The following is a 19,823-nucleotide window of genomic DNA, read 5'->3' as shown; positions in this document are numbered from 1 at the left end:
TTACGACAGCTGCCGCCCGGCGGGGGCGGGGCGCTACGGAGGCGGCGTAAGGAGGGCCCCCGCCGCCAGCGTCCCTCCTCGGACGTGGCGGGGGAGGCGGCGGCGGAGGAGGAGGCGGCGGCCGCCGCCGCGATGTGGCAGAGGTCGGTGTGCGTGGGCCTGCTGGCCTTGGCGCTGGGCTACCTCTGCCTCCTGGGCCCCGAGCTGCCCCACTCGGCGCTGCGGCACCTCTCCGCTTCGCTGCTGGGGGGGCTGCGCCGCGCCCGCTCCCTCGAGGGCCGGATGGTGGCGGCCTGGCAGGCGGCCATCGTCCGCCCGGCCCGGGGATGGGCGCGCGTCGCCGTCGGGTAGGTGCCGGGGGAGCGGCGGGGGGGGGCACCCATTCCCCTGGGCCGGGCCGTAGAGCCATCCCTATATATATATATATATATGCATATATGTGTGCGTGGGGGGGTGTATCTGGGCCTCACCTGCTGGGTGGAGCTCTCCCCCCCCCCCCCCGCGAATGACTGCGGGGTTCGAAGGTGCTTCGCGAGTTACTGGGGGTCGGGGTCGGCGCTGCCCGGCAGGGACTTGGGGAGGGGGCTCCGCTCCCCTCCTCCGGACAGGCAGGAGGAGGGAGGCTCGTCGTCAGGCCACGGCGGAGCACGAGGTGGTGCCGCGCCGTCAAGACCTCGCGCTCGACGCGGCCGGGCGCTCGGCTGGAGCTCCTGCCGGTTCGTTAAACCTCTCTGTTAATTTTCCAGGCCCAGAGCAAGGGCATTTCCCCGAGAGAGCCGACGGCGAGCGTGGGCACCCGCCCGCTGCGTTGCTTCGTCGGAGGTGGGCCTCTGCTGAGGCCGTTAATGGTGCAGACAACTCGGGTATTGGTGACTTACGTGTGCTGCGTGGTTCAGACCCGGTTGGCGAGGCCGTCTCTGGAGACCTTATCCCCCGCCTTGCTTGCCTGTAAGACAAATTTATAGATGGAGTCTGAGGGACTCGGAGCTGCCGGCCCATCCTCAGGAAGGCGGCAGCTGGGGAGCATGGTGCAGCAATAAATAGGTAGGAGAGGCAAGTTTGTAAAGCGGAGAAGTCAGCGAAGGCTTCACAGTAGGGGAGAACTAACCGAGTCAAGGCAGAGATGCAAAGGGGAGAGATGAGGGAGGGAAGGGAGAGGAGAAAGCAATAGACATTGAAGACACCTGCGCATGCACAGGGAAATCCAACACCCTTTCTCTTCTTAAACTGGAAAGAGGCTGAGGGTAAAGTTCAGGAATATCACATTGATCTTAAATGCTGGTTTTAAGTCTGACCATTAATCGTGCTGTTATATATAGCGCTTGAGTCACTTTCTTTTAAATATAAGGACATGACAGGATAACGACTGACTAGAAGATTCGGCCTTCAAGTGTTAGAAGTTACTGCACGTCGACGGCTGAATAGCTGATGCAGTGTTACTCGGAGTCTGTCTTGCTCTTGCATTACAGTTAATGCAGACTTTCTCCAGTGGATATATGACAAAATAGGTTTTCCAGTGCCTCATTTAGTCTTCTCTTTGCCACGCCTTCACTGGAAAAGAGCCATGGTTTGTTCCTTGGTTTCTTCTTTGGTTTAAAGCGAGGGAATATATATATATATATATATATATATATATATATAAAAAAAAAAGTGTGTGTGTATGTGTATATAAAAGTGTGTATATATATATATAAAAGATATACACACCAAACTCAAAGTTCAACAGTAAACGCAGTTCATTAGTAGCATATCCCTGCTGTTAAGGGAGTTTATTAAAAGCATGAAGTGTGTTAGCAGAGGAATGGCAGGGAGGGAGCAGATAGAGAGTTGGAAGATGATTAGAGGTGTCTCACTTGAAAGAACTGTGACTTGGTTTATGTCCCCTTCCATCCTTAATGACTCATTAATATAAAATCACTGACCTTTTGCCACAGTGAGTTTGGGGCCAAAATGCTGCTTGAGCTTATTGTTTCCTTGGTTTTCTTTTCTCTGCTGCACAAGGGGATTTTTCTCTCCTTGGTGTATGAGATGATGCACAACACAGGATTTCTGAGCTGGTTACCTCGTGTACTGAAAAGCCTCGGGGTTTTTAATGTCCTTTATTTTGTATGATGCAGCCTTCATGTGTTGTGGCCCAAACCACGTGTGAAAGGTCACTGACAAGGAGGAATACTAAACGGCTGTGCGTTTCACTCTGACACGTAAGCAGGCATTGGTATTTGGAGTGTTGCGTGGATAGACACAGAGTAAGTTAGAGATCCTGCAGAAGTTCTATAGGTCGTTTGGATCCCTGTCAGGGAAGTGTGGGGCAGAGGAACAGAAATTGCACTTGACAGCAGTTCCAGAAGATGCTTTAGTAATTGCTGGTGTCATCTCAGTAAATGTTTGGTATATATTAGTATCTCTCTGAAACCAAGGAGTAGAAATGAGGGCAAGTGTTCATAAACTTTCTTCCTGGGGGCCTGGTTCCAGCCCAGAAACTTTCCTGCTCCCTAGTCTGAATTAGACTGTGTTTCATTTGATGTCATTGATAAGAAATGGGGACTGGAAGGTTTGAGCCACAGGTTAGACTTCACATAAAGTCTAGATCTGCGGAAATGGTTCTTACCACTTCTTAACTATTGCAGGATTTTTCTCCTGTTTCCACTATTTGAGAGAAGGCGGCATGCTATTTCTGGAAATTTGGGATGGCCTTTTTGAAATTGCAGTTTTCAAATATTTCAACTGGCAAATTGCTCTCCTGACTTCTTATAAAAAGAACCAGCCTATGTGTGGGGTGTTTGTGTGTGTGGTTTTGGTTATTGTTAGGAGTAGTTGAAACTCAAGAGGCTGATCTAGTAAGATTTAAGTACTTTCAGTTTTGTTTTTAACAGTTTTGAATTGCATGTACATTTTAAACCTGAAATACATGGGGTTTTAAAAGCTTCTTCATTTTAAGAATTAAAAATTAAAAATGCTATTCTTACTGTGCCCATTCTTTTTTTGAGCAAGCCTAAGGCAGCAAATGAAGTACAACATGTACTGCAACATACGCAACCACCTTTGGACCACGCAGCTTACTCTTTCTTGTTTTAATTCAGCAGAATGTTAGAAATCCCTCTCTCCTCTGCAGTGCTGCAGTGCAATAAAAGCATGTCAAAAGGAGAATGCTTTAGTAGAGAATTTCAGGAAATTCATATGCCTTTGTGGTTTTTTTTCATTTGGTTGGTTGTTTTCTCCTTAGCACAATGGCTGCGAACAGCAAACATCACTGGCTGGGAAGTGATCTTACTGTGTTGTCTCACAAGTGCCCTAAGGTACGCATGGTTTTCCCAGTATGCATTTTCCTTCTCTCTTCCAGTGTCAATGCCTGCGTAGACGTGGTTCTGTCTGGTGTGAAGTTGTTAGAGGCGCTTGGTCTTGAACCTGGGGATGGAAAAAATCATGCAGTCTTGAACTCCAGACAGGACCTGAAAGAAGCCTTCGCTCACTTCATGGAAAAAGGGGCAGCTGCCGAGCGCTTCTTCAGCAACGCCGAGTCTTTCCATCACATTGCACGGATAGCTTCTGAGTACCCTGGTGCACAGGTATGTCTTCCACCTGAAGATAAACTTTGAGTAGCATATTTCTTATTTTCTGCATTGTTGGTGACTTTCATTCTCTGTCTAGCGAGAGCACAAGTGATTTAGGAAAGAAACTGATTGTATAGCTTGAGTGTGTTAATGACTTTCCACAGAACTCTGCACCTGCTGCACATAGTAGGGTTTTAAATGCTCTATCCCCTGCTTACTTACCCCAAACTGAAATGTCAGTCTAAGATGCCTCTGTAAGAATACTGTTATATGGGAGCCAGATGGGGCTAACGCTGTAAAAGAGGCTCTAACATGTTGTAATGAGGCAGGAAGTGAGGAACTAGATCCAAGCATTAGGAGTTGTAAACACTCCGGAGGATCAGCTTCAGCTACTTAATGCAGGATTTAAATTCTCTCTGGGAGCGATGAAATAAATATTTTTTCTGAAGCCTCCCTTCCCAAAAGCAAAGTTTTGTTGCTCTAATTTATACTGGGTCTTCTGAATCTAGCTTGATACCTTGCTTGGCAGTTAGCTAATTTCTACAAACTGCTTAATGCCACCTTCTATGCAGTTTGCTAGCTGCTTTTGAAAATGGGGAAGAGCTCTAAATGCCTTTCATGGGTCAAGACTCTCCTGTGTTGACTTGTTTCTCGCTACGTTTGTTACGTTGGCTTTCTGGAATCCCCTGATTATTATCCTTCTATAGCCTGTTTTCTGTCACCTCTGAGTGGCCTTGATCCTCATGACAATGTATATTCTTTGGTTTCAAAGCTCACATCAGAGTTTTCTCACTTGAAAGTTTGACCTTTCTTATCTGAAGAAACTTCCACGGTTCCGCTCACTTCATGTGGGCACAGGTAGAGGGTTTAACCTTGATTTCAAACTGGAGGAAGTATTGTTGCAGTTTTTAAATTATTGCTTGTCAGCCTTGCTAAAAAACCACAAAGTCACCAACGGCCACGGAGAAGTTGCACAGAAGTAAGGGCTGTTTATTTTATAAATGAATTGATTTTTACAGGGCTGTTACCTGAAGGCAAATATTTAGATTTTAAAAAGTCAGAGAACGCTTAACGTGTTGAGATCTCACAGAGAATTGTAAAATTGTTTTCCCTTCAGCCCCAATAAGCTTTATTAACTTTTGTAATGCTAGACCCTTTTCTAAAAAGCTAACATCTCTAGCCTATACCAAGGACTAAGCACGTATAAAGCTATCAAAGCAAGGGAATGCCTATAGCTGCCTCTCTTTGTTTTACAGCTTTACGTAGGAGGAAATGCTGCTCTCATTGGTCAGAAGCTTGCAACCAATCCAGACCTGAAGGTACGCATTCCAAAAATTTCATGCTATTCGCTTGTCTTTAATGAGGCTTGCGTTACTTCCCTATAAATTTGGGGGATCTTGCAGTTATTTCTTAGGTTATGGTGGAACATACGGTTGGCCTTACAAGTTGAAAAGCGTAGCTGATTTTTTAAAATTGAATTATTATTTTTTTAAATCAGTTGTCTAGGTGATGCTTAAATGCACTGAAATGGTGGCAAGCGACATGGCAGGGAAACCTTGATTGTTTTTTCTTGTTCTCTAGATCCTCCTTTGTGGCCCAGTTGGTCCTAAACTCCATGAACTACTTGACGACAATGTGGTTGTGCCACCTGAATCCATGCAAGAAAGAGATGAATTCCATCTTATCCTGGAGTATCAAGCAGGTACCTTGCCAAAGGCTGAATGTTAGATGGGAACCCTGAACATCACTAAGATATTCCTGGCTGTAAAGTTGTTGGGTTTTGAATCAGTTAATTCCAGAAGGACTGTGTAAGTTACCAGTATTGGCAGCTGCACTGGGCTAATCTGGTAATTCCATGCGCTTCAGGGAGCTGTGGTAGGTGAACAGACATCTAAAAGTCTATTTAAACTTTTTCCTTTTGTAATACAGTTACTGTAAATACTGACTTATGCTGCTGTCTTGACATCCCTTTGGTTCTGTATTCTTGTACGCTATAACCTATAGAAACCAAGTGGACTTTTCATTTTGTTGTGATGCATAGCCTAAGCAGACCCGTTGGGTGTAATTCTGAAGCTGTATGAACACTAAAATAGTCCAGTACTGTTCTCTGAAAACAGAAAGGTACCATTTAATCACATGCAGATGAAATTCAGGGTAGCCCTGATGTAATGGCCAAAACAAATCTGCACGTATTTTCTTGCTGTTCTCAACCTGAATCATTTCACTGGTCCTGTCTCAAAATACAGCTTCAGAAAGAGTTACGTTGGTGTGACAGAAGAGGGAGTATTTGGCAAGGAGGGAAGGCAAGTACGTCCTTAATTAAACTTTTTCAGCAGCAAAACTAATGTGGAGCAGCAGCCAAAGCATCCACTCTGATGGACTTCTGGCTGTGTTTCAGCCTTGTTTAGGTTATGATAATGGACAAGTACTGTAACACAGTAGCCAATGGAAGATACACTAATCTTTAAGTAAATCTTAAGTCTTCTTGTTCCTGGAAGCATCCTGATTAGATGATACATCAGTATATGATGTCTCCTGTTCTCAGCATCTTTGTTCTAGGTGAGGGCTGCCCTCCTGATGCAACTCTGGGGATCTTTGTCCTAGACAGAACTTTGTCATGAGACTCTTCTTAAGAGAAGGCAGCACTGATGGCTGTTGATGCTGTTTTAGTGACTTTTCCACAAATGCTGGTCATATTCTCCATAGTGTAACCAGTATGTAGTCTGGGAGAGCTGCATGAAGAAGTATGCAGGCTGGTTCTAAGGTGGAGATTCTGCCTGTAATAGCCTCAGAAATGTTTGTGTCTCAAGAGCTTTCTGTTCAAGCTGCCCTTTGTGACCTGTGTTTGTTTATTCCCTTACGTTTCTTTCTGTCCAGTTATCGTAACTGGCACAAGGAACTGCCTGCTGCCTGAACAAAGATGCGTGTACAGATGGGGAGAGCTGGCAAAGGGCTGGCCACTTGGACTGTGGCTTATGTAATTTGTATCCTCTCCAGTCTCGCTGTCATTGCCCTGTTTTCTCATGGCTCAGTGTCCCAGAGATGGAGCCTGTTTAATCTATGAACTTATCCAGGAATAAAACAGTTTACACACACAGCACTGATGCAGCTCTGTTCTACAGATCATTTCTGGGAGCTGCACACTCAGGAACAGTAAGAGCCATGAGAGTTTTTGGGGCGTATCTTCACAATACAGCTTGAGTCAAGCTAACAGGTGGTGGTTGCCAGAAGGGGAAGGTCTCCCCTCTCTTTGCATATCCTGCACACTCCAAATGTTTGGCTTGAGGGCTTGAGCTGGCTGTGACACTCACCAAATTGCATGCTAAGCTAATAAAACTGATTAAAACATCACAAAGCTTGCAAAACCATACAAGTACTGAATTTTCCCTCTGATCAGACAAGCATCTAAATGAGGCGGAGGGAGTGAATGAAGAGAATGAATGAGAAAAAGAGCAAGATTTCTCATATGGCTGGCAGTAGCTGCTAATTGGACACAGTCACCTTGTGAAATCATGCCTTTGGATTCCAGCAGGATATCCCAAAATGATCTCCAGATACGTGGTTTGATTTGCTTCTCTTCTGAATTGACTTGCTTCTTATTTGTTTCACCCTAGGTGAAGAGTGGGGACAAGTAAGAGCACCTAATGCCAACCGCTTCATCTTCTCCCATGACCTATCCAATGGCGCCTTAAATATGCTGGAAGTGTTTGTGTCCAGCTTGGATGAATTTCAGCCAGATCTTGTGGTACTTTCAGGACTTCACATGATGGAAGGCCAGAGCAAGGAGATGCGACAGAGGCGACTTATGGAGGTAAGATACTCGAAAACCAGTGTCTCCTTAATTTCCATTCCAAGAAATGCTTCATGGCAAAGTCTTGGTTCCCAGGTTTGAATTTGTAAGTAGGCTGTGTCTTCAGATCTCCCCAAAATCTTTTCAGTATGGCATGCTAAAAGAAGATTGTGAACTGTAGGAAGGGCAGAAGTCTAATCCTGTAACACTGTTTCTTAGATTCCGTGGGTTGTCTAGGGAAAAAAAGGTGTGGTCTGGTTGTCTGCCTGGAGTACTACAACGTAGTTACTGGAGCCTATCTAATGGCTAAATTACGCTTTTTCTATCCCAGATACTAAGATGGTCAAGGCTATAATCAAGACTTGCATTCTTTAAGCAGCATCTATGTTAGATAATCCAAGAAGCAGCTTTACCATCTGAGCCCAAAGGAGCTACACCAAGTTTTCTTGTACATAAAATGTGCAGATCATTGCCTGTCTTAAAGCTGAGTGCCTTCCTGATGCTATGCACTAGCCTTTTTTTTTTCTTTTTCTCTGCTCTAGGATCAGCTGTTCTACAGCTGCTTCAGATTTGTGACATTTCTGAATTAGTCCATTAGAAAAGTGCTGAGTTGGGTGCAGATTAGGGTTAGATACAGTTTTCCTGCTCCGGGATTCTGAAAACTAGAAGTTGTTTTTATTTCCTCCCCTTAGCAGTACATTCTGGCACTTGTCAGACATCTCATTTGGAATTGTGTTTAAATGCATACACAAGAAGATAAAAGGATGTGTATCTCTGAGTCAAACCCCCTTTGTTCTTTCTGTTTCTGAATGAATACGTGTTTTAGGGTTTGTTTGTTTTATTTTCCTGTACACTGTAGGCTGTGGCTTCCATCTCTGATATCCCTACTGACATTCCCATACACCTGGAGTTGGCCAGTATGACTGATCAAGATTTTATGAGCAACATTATGCATCAGGTAATGAAAATGAAAGGATGTCTTATCAGTTCCTGTTTCTTCAGTATCACAATGCACAGACTGGTAGCTGAATATAGAAATGAAAACTTAAAATTAGGGTTATCCATTTGAAGATAAATTGAGAACATGGGTTTAATGCCTACTATTGCATTCTGAATGGTTCTGTTTTCTCTACTAAGCTTACCAGTCTCTCCTCTGTGCAGCGAAGGAGAACTGTAATGGCTTGTGGCTTAGCAGAGGACAGATTTGTTTTCTTTAGCTCAGAGACAGTATTCCTTTCAGAAAGGTCTCTCTGGAAAGTTTCATTTGGGAGGTATCTTACAATGCTCTTGGTTGATTATCAGGCCCCTTTCAGCAAGGAGTAATGACTTTTTGCAGATCTGAGTTTATTCAGCAACTGTTTTCAGTAAAAATACCGTGCAACACAGCTGGGCTCTGTTCTCCGATATAAAGATTTTCTGCAGTTGTGGGGCAGGGAAGGTGACCCAGGAGAATACTCACAACTCCACAGATACAAGTAACTTTGGCTGGTTTAGATTTAGCGGGCTTGCAGATTTCCAGAAAAAAACAGGATTTGAATTTGAGCCGAGTTTGTAATTTAAAAAAACCCTCGGTTTCTTTGCAGAATTTCTTTCCTGCAGATCCTGGTGGTTCTTGACACAGCTCTAATATCAGTGTTATGAATGTTTCATGTGGATTTGATGTTTTGTTACTGTTTCCTGTCAAAGTGTGTGTCTAGAAAATTAATTGCACAAAATAAGCATGCACCCTTGGCATGAAATGTTTTCTTGGCTAAGTAATTCTTGCAAACTCGTAGAATGGGGAAGCTTGTGCAGTGACTTTGGCCTGCATCTCTCCAGGAAGCCGGGTGCTCTCTTCTGCTGAGCACACTGGTGATAGAGCCAGTAACGCAGTATTGTAAAAACAATACCCTGAATGAGAAAGACCAAAGTCTGATTCTTTCTCTGAAGGAAAAACTGTTGTTTCTGTTAGCAGGTCTTTCCATTGGTGAACTCCATTGGGCTGAACGAACAGGAGCTGCTGTTCCTCACGCAGTCTGCCTCCGGTCCCCACGCCTCCCTCGCTTCCTGGAGCGGAGTTCCCGACGTGGGTGTAGTCAGCGACATCCTCTTCTGGATCCTGAAGGAGCACGGAAAGACCACAGAGCGGGCCTCTGATCTCACGCGGATCCACTTCCACACCCTGGCCTACCATATCCTTGTGACAGTGGATGGGTACTGGGGCAACCAGGTTGCTGCTGTGGCTGCCGGAGCTAGAGCAGCAGGGACTCAGGCCTGTGCGACTGAAACTATCGATACCAGCAAAGTCTTTCTTAAAGCTCCTTTGGAGTTTGTGACCTCCCAGATAGAGGCACCTTCCAAAATCTCTTTAAATCCAGATGAGCCAGTGGTGCATTGGCACAGAGAAGGCATCTCATTCCATTTCACTCCCGTTTTGGTGTGTAAAGATCCTGTCCGGACCGTGGGACTTGGGGATGCTATTTCAGCTGAAGGACTGCTATACTCAGAAGTATATCCTCAATAGAAGACCAAGACCCTCCTTTTTCTCCAATACTGTATGGTGTCTGAGGAACCATGGTGTTCTCATTAGGATTTCAGCCAGTGGTGAAAAGGAATAGGAACAGAATCGGGGTGTGGTGTGTTTTCTGGATATAACTGAAAAAGAGCCAAAGAATAATTCCAGGTATAAACTGTCAGATACATTCCAGTCACTTGGCAGCGACTCGAACACTTCACACTTAGGAGCAGATGTTTTAGTATTTAATGTGAAAATTGGCTTTGCTTTGTCTTAAGCATGCAGGGAGGGAAACGAATATCAAAATCCCAGTTTGGCGTTGGCTTGCTGTTTGTAACTCTGAACGGGTCTTGCCTGTTAGTGCTGGGAAGTACAGCAGCCAGGAGAATTTCCTGAGTGTGGATCCCAGGGAGAGCGTAGCAGCGCTCAGCCCTGTCTTGCCTCTGATATAAATTAAAAATAAAAGGCTCTTGCATTATCTCCTCACAGCACATTGCTACGTGGCAAGAGCAAACCTTCCGCTTACTTGGTGTGATGATGAAATCCTTTACTGATGAAATGACCTCTCAGCCTTGGTGTCCCCAGCATTGGAAGGAGCCAGAGTCCCGAAATGTGATGCGCACTGTACCTACTCCTTAAATGCACAGAGAAAACCTGACTCAAGGCTGCGTAGATTATTTTGGGTATCTGTTGCCTCTGTGACTAACGGTATTCAACTGAGCCCTAGTAGCCCGGACTTAAGTTTTTGGGCAACTAGAAGTGAAGATAATCAGGGTTTATAGTGGGGGAGACAGCTTTATCTTCTTGCTAGGTAAACCACAAAACGTTACCTGTGTTTGCTGTACACTAAATACCAAGAGTTCCAGCCAGGGGGACTCACAGCTGGTGTTCTTTGCTAACAGTGGGTGCTTATATTTGGTATTTTACAGAAAAGCTATTGAGTGCCTGAGACTAATTTTTTTGTTGTTGTTGTTTGAGAACGGTTGTGCAATTTTCTCCAGTTTCCCTGCCTTCCATTCAGAAGGCTTAATAAATTAGGGAAGGTGCTTCCGGAGGCTTAAAAGCTGCAACAGCATTTTCCAGGTAAGACTGAAGCAAGGAGGGTTTTTTCAGGGTTTGGTTTTGGTTTTTTTCTCTTTGACTAGAAACTTTGATAGTTTCTTTGCTCTGGACAGCCTTTGAAATTAAAAAAGTAGAACCATGTGTCCTTGTTAAATACTTTGCTTATATTTTTTCCTCTTCGTAGTAGCACACTATGGATTGCATAGCACCAACATTTTATTTCATCTCTTTCCAGCCTGGTTTTGTCTCTTGTCTGCTTCCAGGAACTTCAAGTGTATTTGCATAGCTATCATACACACTTTTTTCAGTATAACTGGATTAAATGCAATCAGCATGTCTATGCAAGCTTGTGCTATACCAGAATCTGTAGCAGGTTGCTTTAGGTCAGTCTTTGCGTCTGAATGGAGGGGAGGAGAGTCTGTGTCACTTAGGCTGGAGTAATCTCTTTCAGTAACACTGTCATATTGCTGTCAGTGATGTTCTCCTGTTGGAAAATGCCATCGTGAATGCTCTGTAAGGATAAAAATTGACAGCTGTTGTAACTTGTACTGACTTAGCACACAATGCTGTCTGTCAATGTATATTTAACTTCTGCTTTCCCTCTGGGCGAGGACTTCTGTGTTGTACCAGAGGAGAAATACAGTCAGAGCTATGTTTTCCTGCAGCTTATCCCATCCTGATCTTCTGTTGAGTCTCAGCGTTTTATCTCGGTGCGGGATCTTCTTAAGACTGGAAGTATTTCTATCCAGATTATTTTTTTTTTATTATTACTGATAAATTGTAGCATGGGCTTTGGAGTTCTGGTTTAGTCTTCCTACAGAAAAAATAAATAAAAAAATTCTCCTTTCAGCCATCTGAAAGGTCTGAGGCCATTAGCAGGGTTATTTTGCAATCTTTGATCACAGCCTTCTGGCACACCACCCCTAGGACCACCAAAGGCCACACATCCTGCCAGCTGGAGAACTAATCCTTTGCTTAACACTAGGTCCCACTTTCCTGACATTGAGCCAAGCTGTGTGGATTACTCGAGCTGGAAACAAAACAAAACTAAATACATACAAGCTGTCACCAGCAACGGTCCTGCTGCTGTATTTCATTTCTCTCTTCCAAAAACATTTGCAGGGATGCGAGGCTGATTGGACCGGCATTGCCTTATGGCCACTTAAAATCACGTAACTGCACTAACAGAACTTGTCCAAGGGTAAGTTACGCTTGTATTTAACCAGAGTGTTACAGGCCTAAATTATTTCTCTCTTTTTTTAAAACTACTTTGAATAAATAACTGCTGTAAACAAGTATGAAAAAGGGGTTTATTGCTTAGAATTCATCTGGGCCTAAAAGCTAAACTCTAACGACTAAGTCCTCCTTCCTGCTGCTCCTGTTTTCTCACCAGGTAGTATTTCTTCTTTGGCCTGTTGTGGGTGCGCTGTGAATGCCTGGCACCGTGAGTCACTTCTCAAATGACAGTAGCTTGTGATGGCTAGGCTGCTGCTCTATCTATGTATCTGCTTTCATCAGGCATATAGAGCTTGCCTGGTCACCAAATTCATTTACCAAGGATAATTCTTAACAAGCTTGACCTGTTAATCAGATATGCCGTTGGTATCCCTGATTAAATTTTGAAACAATCTATATGATAATAAAACTGAATTGAATGGTGGGACCTGGCAGCCTGTCTTCACTTCATGTTTCACATGCTGTGAACACGATGCCCTTAACTTCCCTCTGCCTTCCCAACTTAATTACAGTAAGGGTTGCAGAGTCTCTTGAAATCCTTCTCCTGCACATGTAGGCTGTCTCACACCTCTGCACAGCTACAATAGCGACAACAAAGAAAAGCTGCTTTGTCTTTAACAGACTTTGCTGAACAACAGAAATGGAAACAGCTAGTGGGGTTTTTTTGGTCTGTGTAAGGGGAAAAAAAAAAAACCTAGTGACATTTCTATTGATTGTGGGTTTTGTTGTTTGGTTGGTTTGGGATGGTTTTGTAAAATACAAAAGTCCTTGGTAGGTGAGAGATTTTTAAACAAATTTATCTAATGGATTATAAAAATCCAGGTCTCCCTTCACCGTGAAGAAACAGAAAAGTTGCAGAAATACCAAGGCTTCAAAACCAGGCTTGAACAGATCTCTGCTTTCCCCTGATCCTCTCTGTCTCTACAAATTCTGTTTGTTCTGTTGTGTTACCCATACCTTGAAATCCACAGTGATGGATGACTCAAACCTCAGCTAGTCTCGTACTCCCAAGCAGAAGGGTTTCCACTGGAAATGTTTATTCACACATAGTTTCCTGAAGATGCAATAGATGAGCTCATCATTGTGACAGTAAGCTGGTGACTCTCTAGATGGTAAAACTTGTGCACGCTGGTATTTCCACTTCTGTATGCCTGTAGCCTGTGCAGCCACATTGGTTTTGGTTTTTTTTGTCTTGCCCTTGATCAGAAATGAGCAATGCTTTGTATCTTTTCTGTGCGTGTTGCTTACTGAAAGTCTAGTGGTGGATTACTTTAGACGTGTGAATCGCAGGAGGCTGGCAGACTTTGAAAGGACACGTTCCTTCTCTGCCATACCCGTGGTGATGTGTGATTGCTACCTGGCCATGGAAGAGCCAATCCCAAATGCAACTCTTTCCAGCTTAAAGGCTCTTTTTTTTTTTTTTTTTTTTTTTTTTTTCTCCATGGGATTGTCAACAGCATTGCTATGGAATTACTTGATTTTCTTTACTTGGTTATCTCCTGTTGTGATATGTGAGATCCAGTTAAGTTTGCTTTTTTTCTCAACTTCCTTTTTACAGAACTGGTGCTGAAATTTTCTTCCTTAGCCTTTATGCGTTGCCTCTAGCAAAGACCTCATCAGCTGCTTTGACCCATGTTAGATATTGCTTTAGAGCCTGACTCCACTTCGCAGCTACTGGAATCCAAAGCTGGGATAGCAGCAGAGCACTAGATCCATGCCAAAACCTAATGGAAAACCGTCAGCAGTGTGTATGTATTTGCCATCAGTTATCTTCCGCCCAGTTTGTTTTAAGACAAGGTATCCTAAGGTAGGGGTTGCTCTTTGTAGCCACCTTTGTAGTACACCTCCCAACGACAACAGCAGAATTAAAGAATAGATTTTTAAACTGTGAAATCTGCTGATGCTACTTGTGGTTGACTTTTTTTTTTTTTTTTTTAATGCTGTAATGATGTACTGAATTACCAGGCATTATGTGCCACAGGGTGACCTTTCCAGCTCTGTCCTGATAAAAAAAGTTAAAATGAATACCGGGATAGTTTTTGCGAGAATGGTACAAGGCACCATAACGCTTTCCAGTTACCCTAAAAGTAACCTCTGTGCTGCTGGGCTCTTTTTTGGAGCTTGCAGCTTAGGTGAAAGCTGATGCTGTTGTCAGCGAACGAGCAGCTAAACTGTCTGCATTGATACGTGGTACTGGCTGCTGATACACGTGCTTGGAGCAATCTGTTCTGAAGCAGTGCTGTCAAATACTTCTGTCACACAGTGCGCTGCGTTGCTATTTCTGGTGTAAGGAAACTCATCAAGTTTTTGAGTACATTTGGAAGAACAGTAGAAAAACAGAGGAAAATACAGAATTTATATTTTCATGGCTTCAGTTGGATTGTTCTTATGTCCTGCATTATATCAGTACTTAAATGGGAATGTTTGTTTCAAGCCCTATTAATTGTGCTCTTCTCTAGTGCCATTAATATTTTGGTAAAAGCATACCGTTAAGTTTTAAACCTGTGATCATACCAAAGTGGTAGTCTCACCTTTAAAAAAAAAAAAAAAAAAATTGTATAGACTCATTGGTTAAAACCAGCTAGAACAGATGCCACAACAAAGAGTGTCTCACATTCTTCATTCAAGCACTAATGAGGTTACTAGAGAGAGAAATGAGAACATTAAAGGTTGTCTTTGCTCTTTGGTTTTAAAGTTTGAATGATGAGGGGCAGAGGAAATCTATTTGCAACAAGTTCTTTTGTGTAGCATATCCCTTGGCCTGCTCTCATCACTCCTGTCTGCCTTCTGCTTCAGCAATACTGGGTCTGATTAAACTCTTTAGTAAAACTTGATCTTAGAGCCAGAAATGATTGTTCTCCTGTCTGTTCAGAGATGTCAGATGAAGTTTTCTTTCATAACAGATTGAGCAGTTTCTTGTGTAATATCTCAGGTGGATCCTAAGCACCAACCAGGCTGAATTCTCAGGGAGTTATTGATCCACACTCTTGTGGGAGGATGTTCTCTCAGCAAAGGAAACAAATGCAGGGTGGAAATAGCATGCATGGCCGTTACCTTCTGTGCCGGAAGCACGGAAAGGCATCTGTTCCAAACAGCTCGCTGTCACTTTCAAAACCGAGCCTGGTATCGGCTGTTGCTGAGATCTCATAGCAGCTGAAGAATACAGATGCTAGCAGCTAAGGGGCAATGATCTCATTAAAATGCAACTGGGGGACACACAAAAAAAATATCCTGAAAACCTTCCCTATGAATTTCTCAGGAAAGCTGCTCCTTAGTCAGTGCAGCCTGGGTAAAACTGGGTTTAAATCTCACCTGTATCTTTCATTCAGAACCACTGCAGCAAACACTGGTTTTTTGCAGTTTGGTTTGAGAGAGTGGTAAAGCTTTCCCTGTAGCAGAACTGTGTTTTCTATTATATAAAACAGTCTTGCCAGATGAACTACTTGTTGTAATAGGCGCTCTTTTTATCATGCATTCATGTATGAAGCTTATTATTTTAGTAAAGTTTGGTTTTCTTCATTCAGCACTGAGGCTTGCCTGTCTCTGTAGAAGAGGCTTGGCCAACTGCAACCCGCTTCCCCGCGGGGAAGTCCAAATTTTTAACATCTTGCACAAGAACAGGGTGTTGAGTAGGACCCAAGGTCCACCTTGCTCAATATTGCCTGGCAGTGACCACAACTGGGCAAACAAGATCACATACAGGAGCATGGCAAGTATACACTAATACTGCCCAGTTGTCTCAGGGACCTCAAAACCAGAGTTGTTTGGGTTGAATACATGTTGCTGGATGGATAGATCATTACTCTTGGCTGAAACAAGGTCTTGCTGCCCAGGCATTGCTGTTTGAGTGTCTTCTAGTTTGTTTCCTGTGAGGAAGTCAAGCTGCAGTCTACCTTGTAAGCTGTATGATTTAACCTGGTTAACGATACACATTTTTCTAAAAAGGGGGAAAAAAAGTCCTAAAGCAGATGGTTTCTACTTCCCTAGAAATTAAGCTCACTATTCTTTTCCATCTTAAAATTTCAATTATGGGGGGAAAAGAGAATTTTATAATTATGGCTGATGGCAGAAACAGGTTTTGGAACATAAGGTGTGATTTCCAGAATCCCTAAATGACTTAGTACAGCCCTGCTGAAAAATCCCTTGTTTAATTCCAGCCGAAAGAACAGTCCAGCCTCATTCGCATCATTAGATAGCAAAAAAAAAAAAAAGCTCTCCGTAAAGATACTATGAATTTACTGTATGCAAATGCCATTGTCACAATACCCAGGGGGAGGAGAGGGGACAGGACAAGGAATTGCAGTTCTATTTATTATCCAACTGTAATTACATATTTAAAAACGCTTCCTTAGACATGAAGCTCCCTTCTGCTCTGTTCAAATCCAGAAAGTAGCAAGGTGCTGCTGCTCCTTTTCTTCAAAGGAGAATTGGTTAATCGTCTGCATAAGCTTTTCACCAAAATATATATTTATTCTAAATACCTTTACAGTACCTCCAAATGTAGTATACCCTGTGTACTAACATGTAACATTTACCCCATAAAAGCATCCTAACAGCCAAGAAGGTAATGGGTTGCACCAGTGGGACTGGGTGAGAGAAGAGAGATCATTGTTCCTTGTGTCTCTGGTGGGCTGTAAGTTGAGAACAGCAGTGGGACGAGGGCTGCTCCCATCTATTGAATATAGCAAATGAGTTTGATAATGCTACAGTCTTTTTTTACAACAAGCAGAAGGCAGGGGAAAGCAGCTAGTAAAAACAAAACAAAGGGTCATAAGCAGCTGGAGGGAAAAATCTTCCTGATTAGCAATGCTGGTGCTCAGCTACCTGTAACCACGTTGTTCCGGTCACTGTTCCTTGTATTGGAGCTTCCATGGCTTGAAATGAAAGCCTTTGTGATAAGACTAAAAGATTGCACCAGTCAATTGCTATCGGAAAAAACTGTCTTGAGCTAAAGTTTTGGGGGTGAGGTAAAGAGTTCCCATACCCTACCTACCCTTGCTCTGCAATCTTACACTCTTCTTCACAGGCACTCTGTTACGCTGCAGTAACTTTCAGTGTAAAAAGTTTAATGTGAATAAAAAAATCGCTGCACTGTACCTGATTTACACTGCTTCGTGTCTGGTTTGTTTAAATTTGCCAGTGTTCCACAAAAGAGCCTCTGTTTTCTTTAACTCCTACCACGAGAGGGGAAACCTTACAGGAGTGCTGCCCTGAAGTTGTACTGATACAAAACCCATCAGTAGAGGACAGCTGGGGAAAAAAGCCACATTTGAGATAAGCAGGCAGTTTTGGCAATCAAAACAGTGGAGAAAGTGAAGGGTTCCTACTCTTCTAGTGTTCTCCAGGGAGTAGCATAGCACTTTAGTTCCTGGGTGTGCTCTAAAGATGCATTAATGTCATTCTGGATAATAGCAGCTAACCACAAAGCACAACTGAAGGATGTTAATGTATCCAGAGCCTTGGTCGTACCGTTTTCATGTTGTTGCTACAGAGAAGTTGCCATTACTAACGCTCCTCTGTGGGACTTGCTAATTATGGAGTGATAAAACATGGCAGTGCAGAACTAAAAGCAGGAAATACATTTTAAAAAGCTGGGTAGCTTGACCAGCAAATACACTGAACCCTGAAGCTTCAGTTTTGTTGGGGAAGCGCTACACATTCTGTTTGGAAAACTCCAATCGCAAGTCCCACAGCAATATTAGCTTTGTGTACTTGTCGGTACACAGAAAGGAGGATGAGAAAAACTATACTTAACCCAGTTACTGGTTCTTTATGTAAAGTATGATGGTCCTGCAGTTTGTTTTGAGGACCTGTATCAAGCTCTGGATAAATCCCAGAGGCAACAAACTGATAGTAGCAGAGAAAAGGAAGGCTAAGATTTTGCTGTTCAAGGATAGAAACATTTTCAAAGCATCTCTAGTATTGTATGGGCGTTAAAGTTCCTTGCTCTGCTCACCAATGGGCTGCTTTGCTGCCTTGCAGCTAGCATAAATGATTTCTCCTAAAATGCAACTGTAAGGAGGGCATAACTGAATTATTCAAAGCATGGCTGCTGTCGTACTAAAACAATTTAAATTTAGCATTGAAGCTGACCGTATTGTCTTTTCTGAAAGGGCTTGCTCTTTTTTTTCCTCCAAACCAATCTTTCACCCCATGCTGGGCAAAACAAACTCTCAAGGAAGAACTCCATTCACATGAGCAGAGCTTCACTGAGGCTCATTTACCCTGTTTCTCAGCAAACAGTTAAGAATTTGGCAGACTTTGCTGCTGCAGCTAGCTTGCTTCCAGAATAGCCAGCCACTGAGCACTTGCCTTACTGTGGGCCAGCTTTGCAACATTCTTAGCTACCACAAAGAAGCTTACGCTAAAAAATAGGCTGGATTCAAGAAATAAGAAGAGTGATCCTGGGATCAGAAGGTGAACAGTCCTAAAGAAGTCGGCTCACTTGGCTGGCCAACGCAGGTGCCATTAGCCCAGCGCAGCCGGTCTGCTTCGGCCATCCACCCTCCACCAGGCTGCGTGTAATGGAGCGATCACCTCCAGACAAACCAGCTCACCTTTGCTATGCAGCTCCGCCGTGTTTCACGACTGCCACCGCTAAGGAAAGTGTGGGCTTTAAAGTGCTCCTCATGCCCTGTGACCATGACGTTGCCCTGCTCAGGAATACCAGCTCCCAGCTGTTTCAGCTTGCTTGCTTCAGCCTTGAGAAAGCATTTACAAAGTCTTGCCCTTGTGAAACGGGGAATGACAAGCCCCTGTTTCACAGTGAGCCACGCTGTGCTAGCCCCAAGCCTGGCTTACTGCTCTGCACTTGCCCTGGTGAGATGCGCTACCTTCACCCCTTCTCCGCGCGTATTACCGCTGACCTTACTACAGCCTGTGTAGGGCTTCCTCAGCTGCTTACAACTTCAGCCACTGGAAGGGTTTGATCCTCTTTGGGGTCCAGGATGCTAAGTCACTACTGCTGGCTCTTCTGAACGTACTGGATGCCTCAGCATCCTTCTGGAGGACTTACACCGAAACACTGAAGACTGCCAACCCTGTGGAGAGATGGATCTCCATCCATCCTCCAGTCCCTTGTGGTAAGCTGTGACCACACTAACAGTAGCTACGCAAAACCCTCTTCCGATTGCTGCAACGACTCCTTGGGACAAGGTAGAGACCACATGCTAAAATCATTAACAGAAAACGGCTGCATTTAGACTAACTGACAGTGGGGTGAAGCCACCATGGGACAGGGGAGAAGGCAGGTCCCTTTCCACACAGGTCAGCAGGCAGCTCTAGGGATGCTCCTGCCCCTGCCTGTCCTGACCAGAGTCCATCCTAGTCTGCTGCCTGCTGGCTCTTTTGTTTTTCTTTCTTCTGCTCCTTGGCTCCTGTTGGTGCCGAGGTCTCCTCGGGGCTCATTTCTGAGCCCGATTCTGGTTCCAGAGGCAGCGAGGGAGGCTTTGCAAGCGGAGCTGATGCTCCAGCACCTGGGGAGAGAACACAGTTATAGTTAGTGTCTGACTACACTTTGCTTTGTCTATTCTTTTTGCCCTGCCAAGCAGCACGGAGATGCAGAACAATCACAGCTATTAATTACCCTCAGATTTCTTCTGTCTAGCATTAGCTGATCGATAGCACTCAACTCTTTAGTGAGTTACCCAGCCAGAGACCTTACAGTACCCAAAGTTCTGCTGAAGGGAAG

The 19,823-nt window shown here is 44.0% G+C and overlaps 2 protein-coding genes across 11 annotated transcripts in view; one reads left to right on the top strand and one right to left on the bottom strand.

Moving 5' to 3' along the window:
- Positions 1–13: 13 nt before the first annotated feature.
- Positions 14–17,234, top strand: ADPGK (ADP dependent glucokinase). 5 transcript variants are annotated; one of them, XR_003923293.2, is made up of 8 exons: positions 25–347; positions 3,341–3,566; positions 4,808–4,870; positions 5,133–5,253; positions 7,166–7,362; positions 8,201–8,299; positions 9,293–10,003; positions 10,325–17,234. XR_003923293.2 is itself a non-coding variant. In XM_030013493.2 (7 exons), exons 1-7 carry the CDS (start codon positions 133–135, stop codon positions 9,842–9,844), a joined length of 1,269 nt encoding a protein of 422 aa, XP_029869353.1. In that variant the 5' UTR covers positions 14–132; the 3' UTR covers positions 9,845–17,234. The 5 variants fall into 5 exon arrangements, 4 of the variants coding, with proteins under 4 accessions (XP_029869353.1, XP_029869352.1, XP_029869350.1 ...); XM_030013493.2 differs by having other exon boundaries at positions 14–143; positions 9,293–17,234; XM_030013492.2 differs by having other exon boundaries at positions 9,296–17,234.
- BBS4 (Bardet-Biedl syndrome 4) overlaps positions 16,428–19,823 on the bottom strand; it is a 43,941-nt gene continuing 40,545 nt past the window's right edge. For all 6 annotated transcript variants that reach the window (XM_041123392.1, XM_030013489.2, XM_030013485.2 and 3 more), the window contains one exon: positions 16,428–19,608. In XM_041123392.1, the coding sequence (XP_040979326.1) occupies positions 19,457–19,608 (152 nt within the window). In that variant the 3' untranslated portion in view covers positions 16,428–19,456. The remainder of the gene's footprint in view (positions 19,609–19,823) is intronic.

This window comes from Aquila chrysaetos, chromosome 5 (genome assembly GCF_900496995.4).
Source record: "Aquila chrysaetos chrysaetos chromosome 5, bAquChr1.4, whole genome shotgun sequence".
In the NCBI taxonomy this organism is placed as follows: domain Eukaryota; kingdom Metazoa; phylum Chordata; class Aves; order Accipitriformes; family Accipitridae; genus Aquila; species Aquila chrysaetos.
This window is presented reverse-complemented; position numbering and strand designations above follow the sequence as displayed.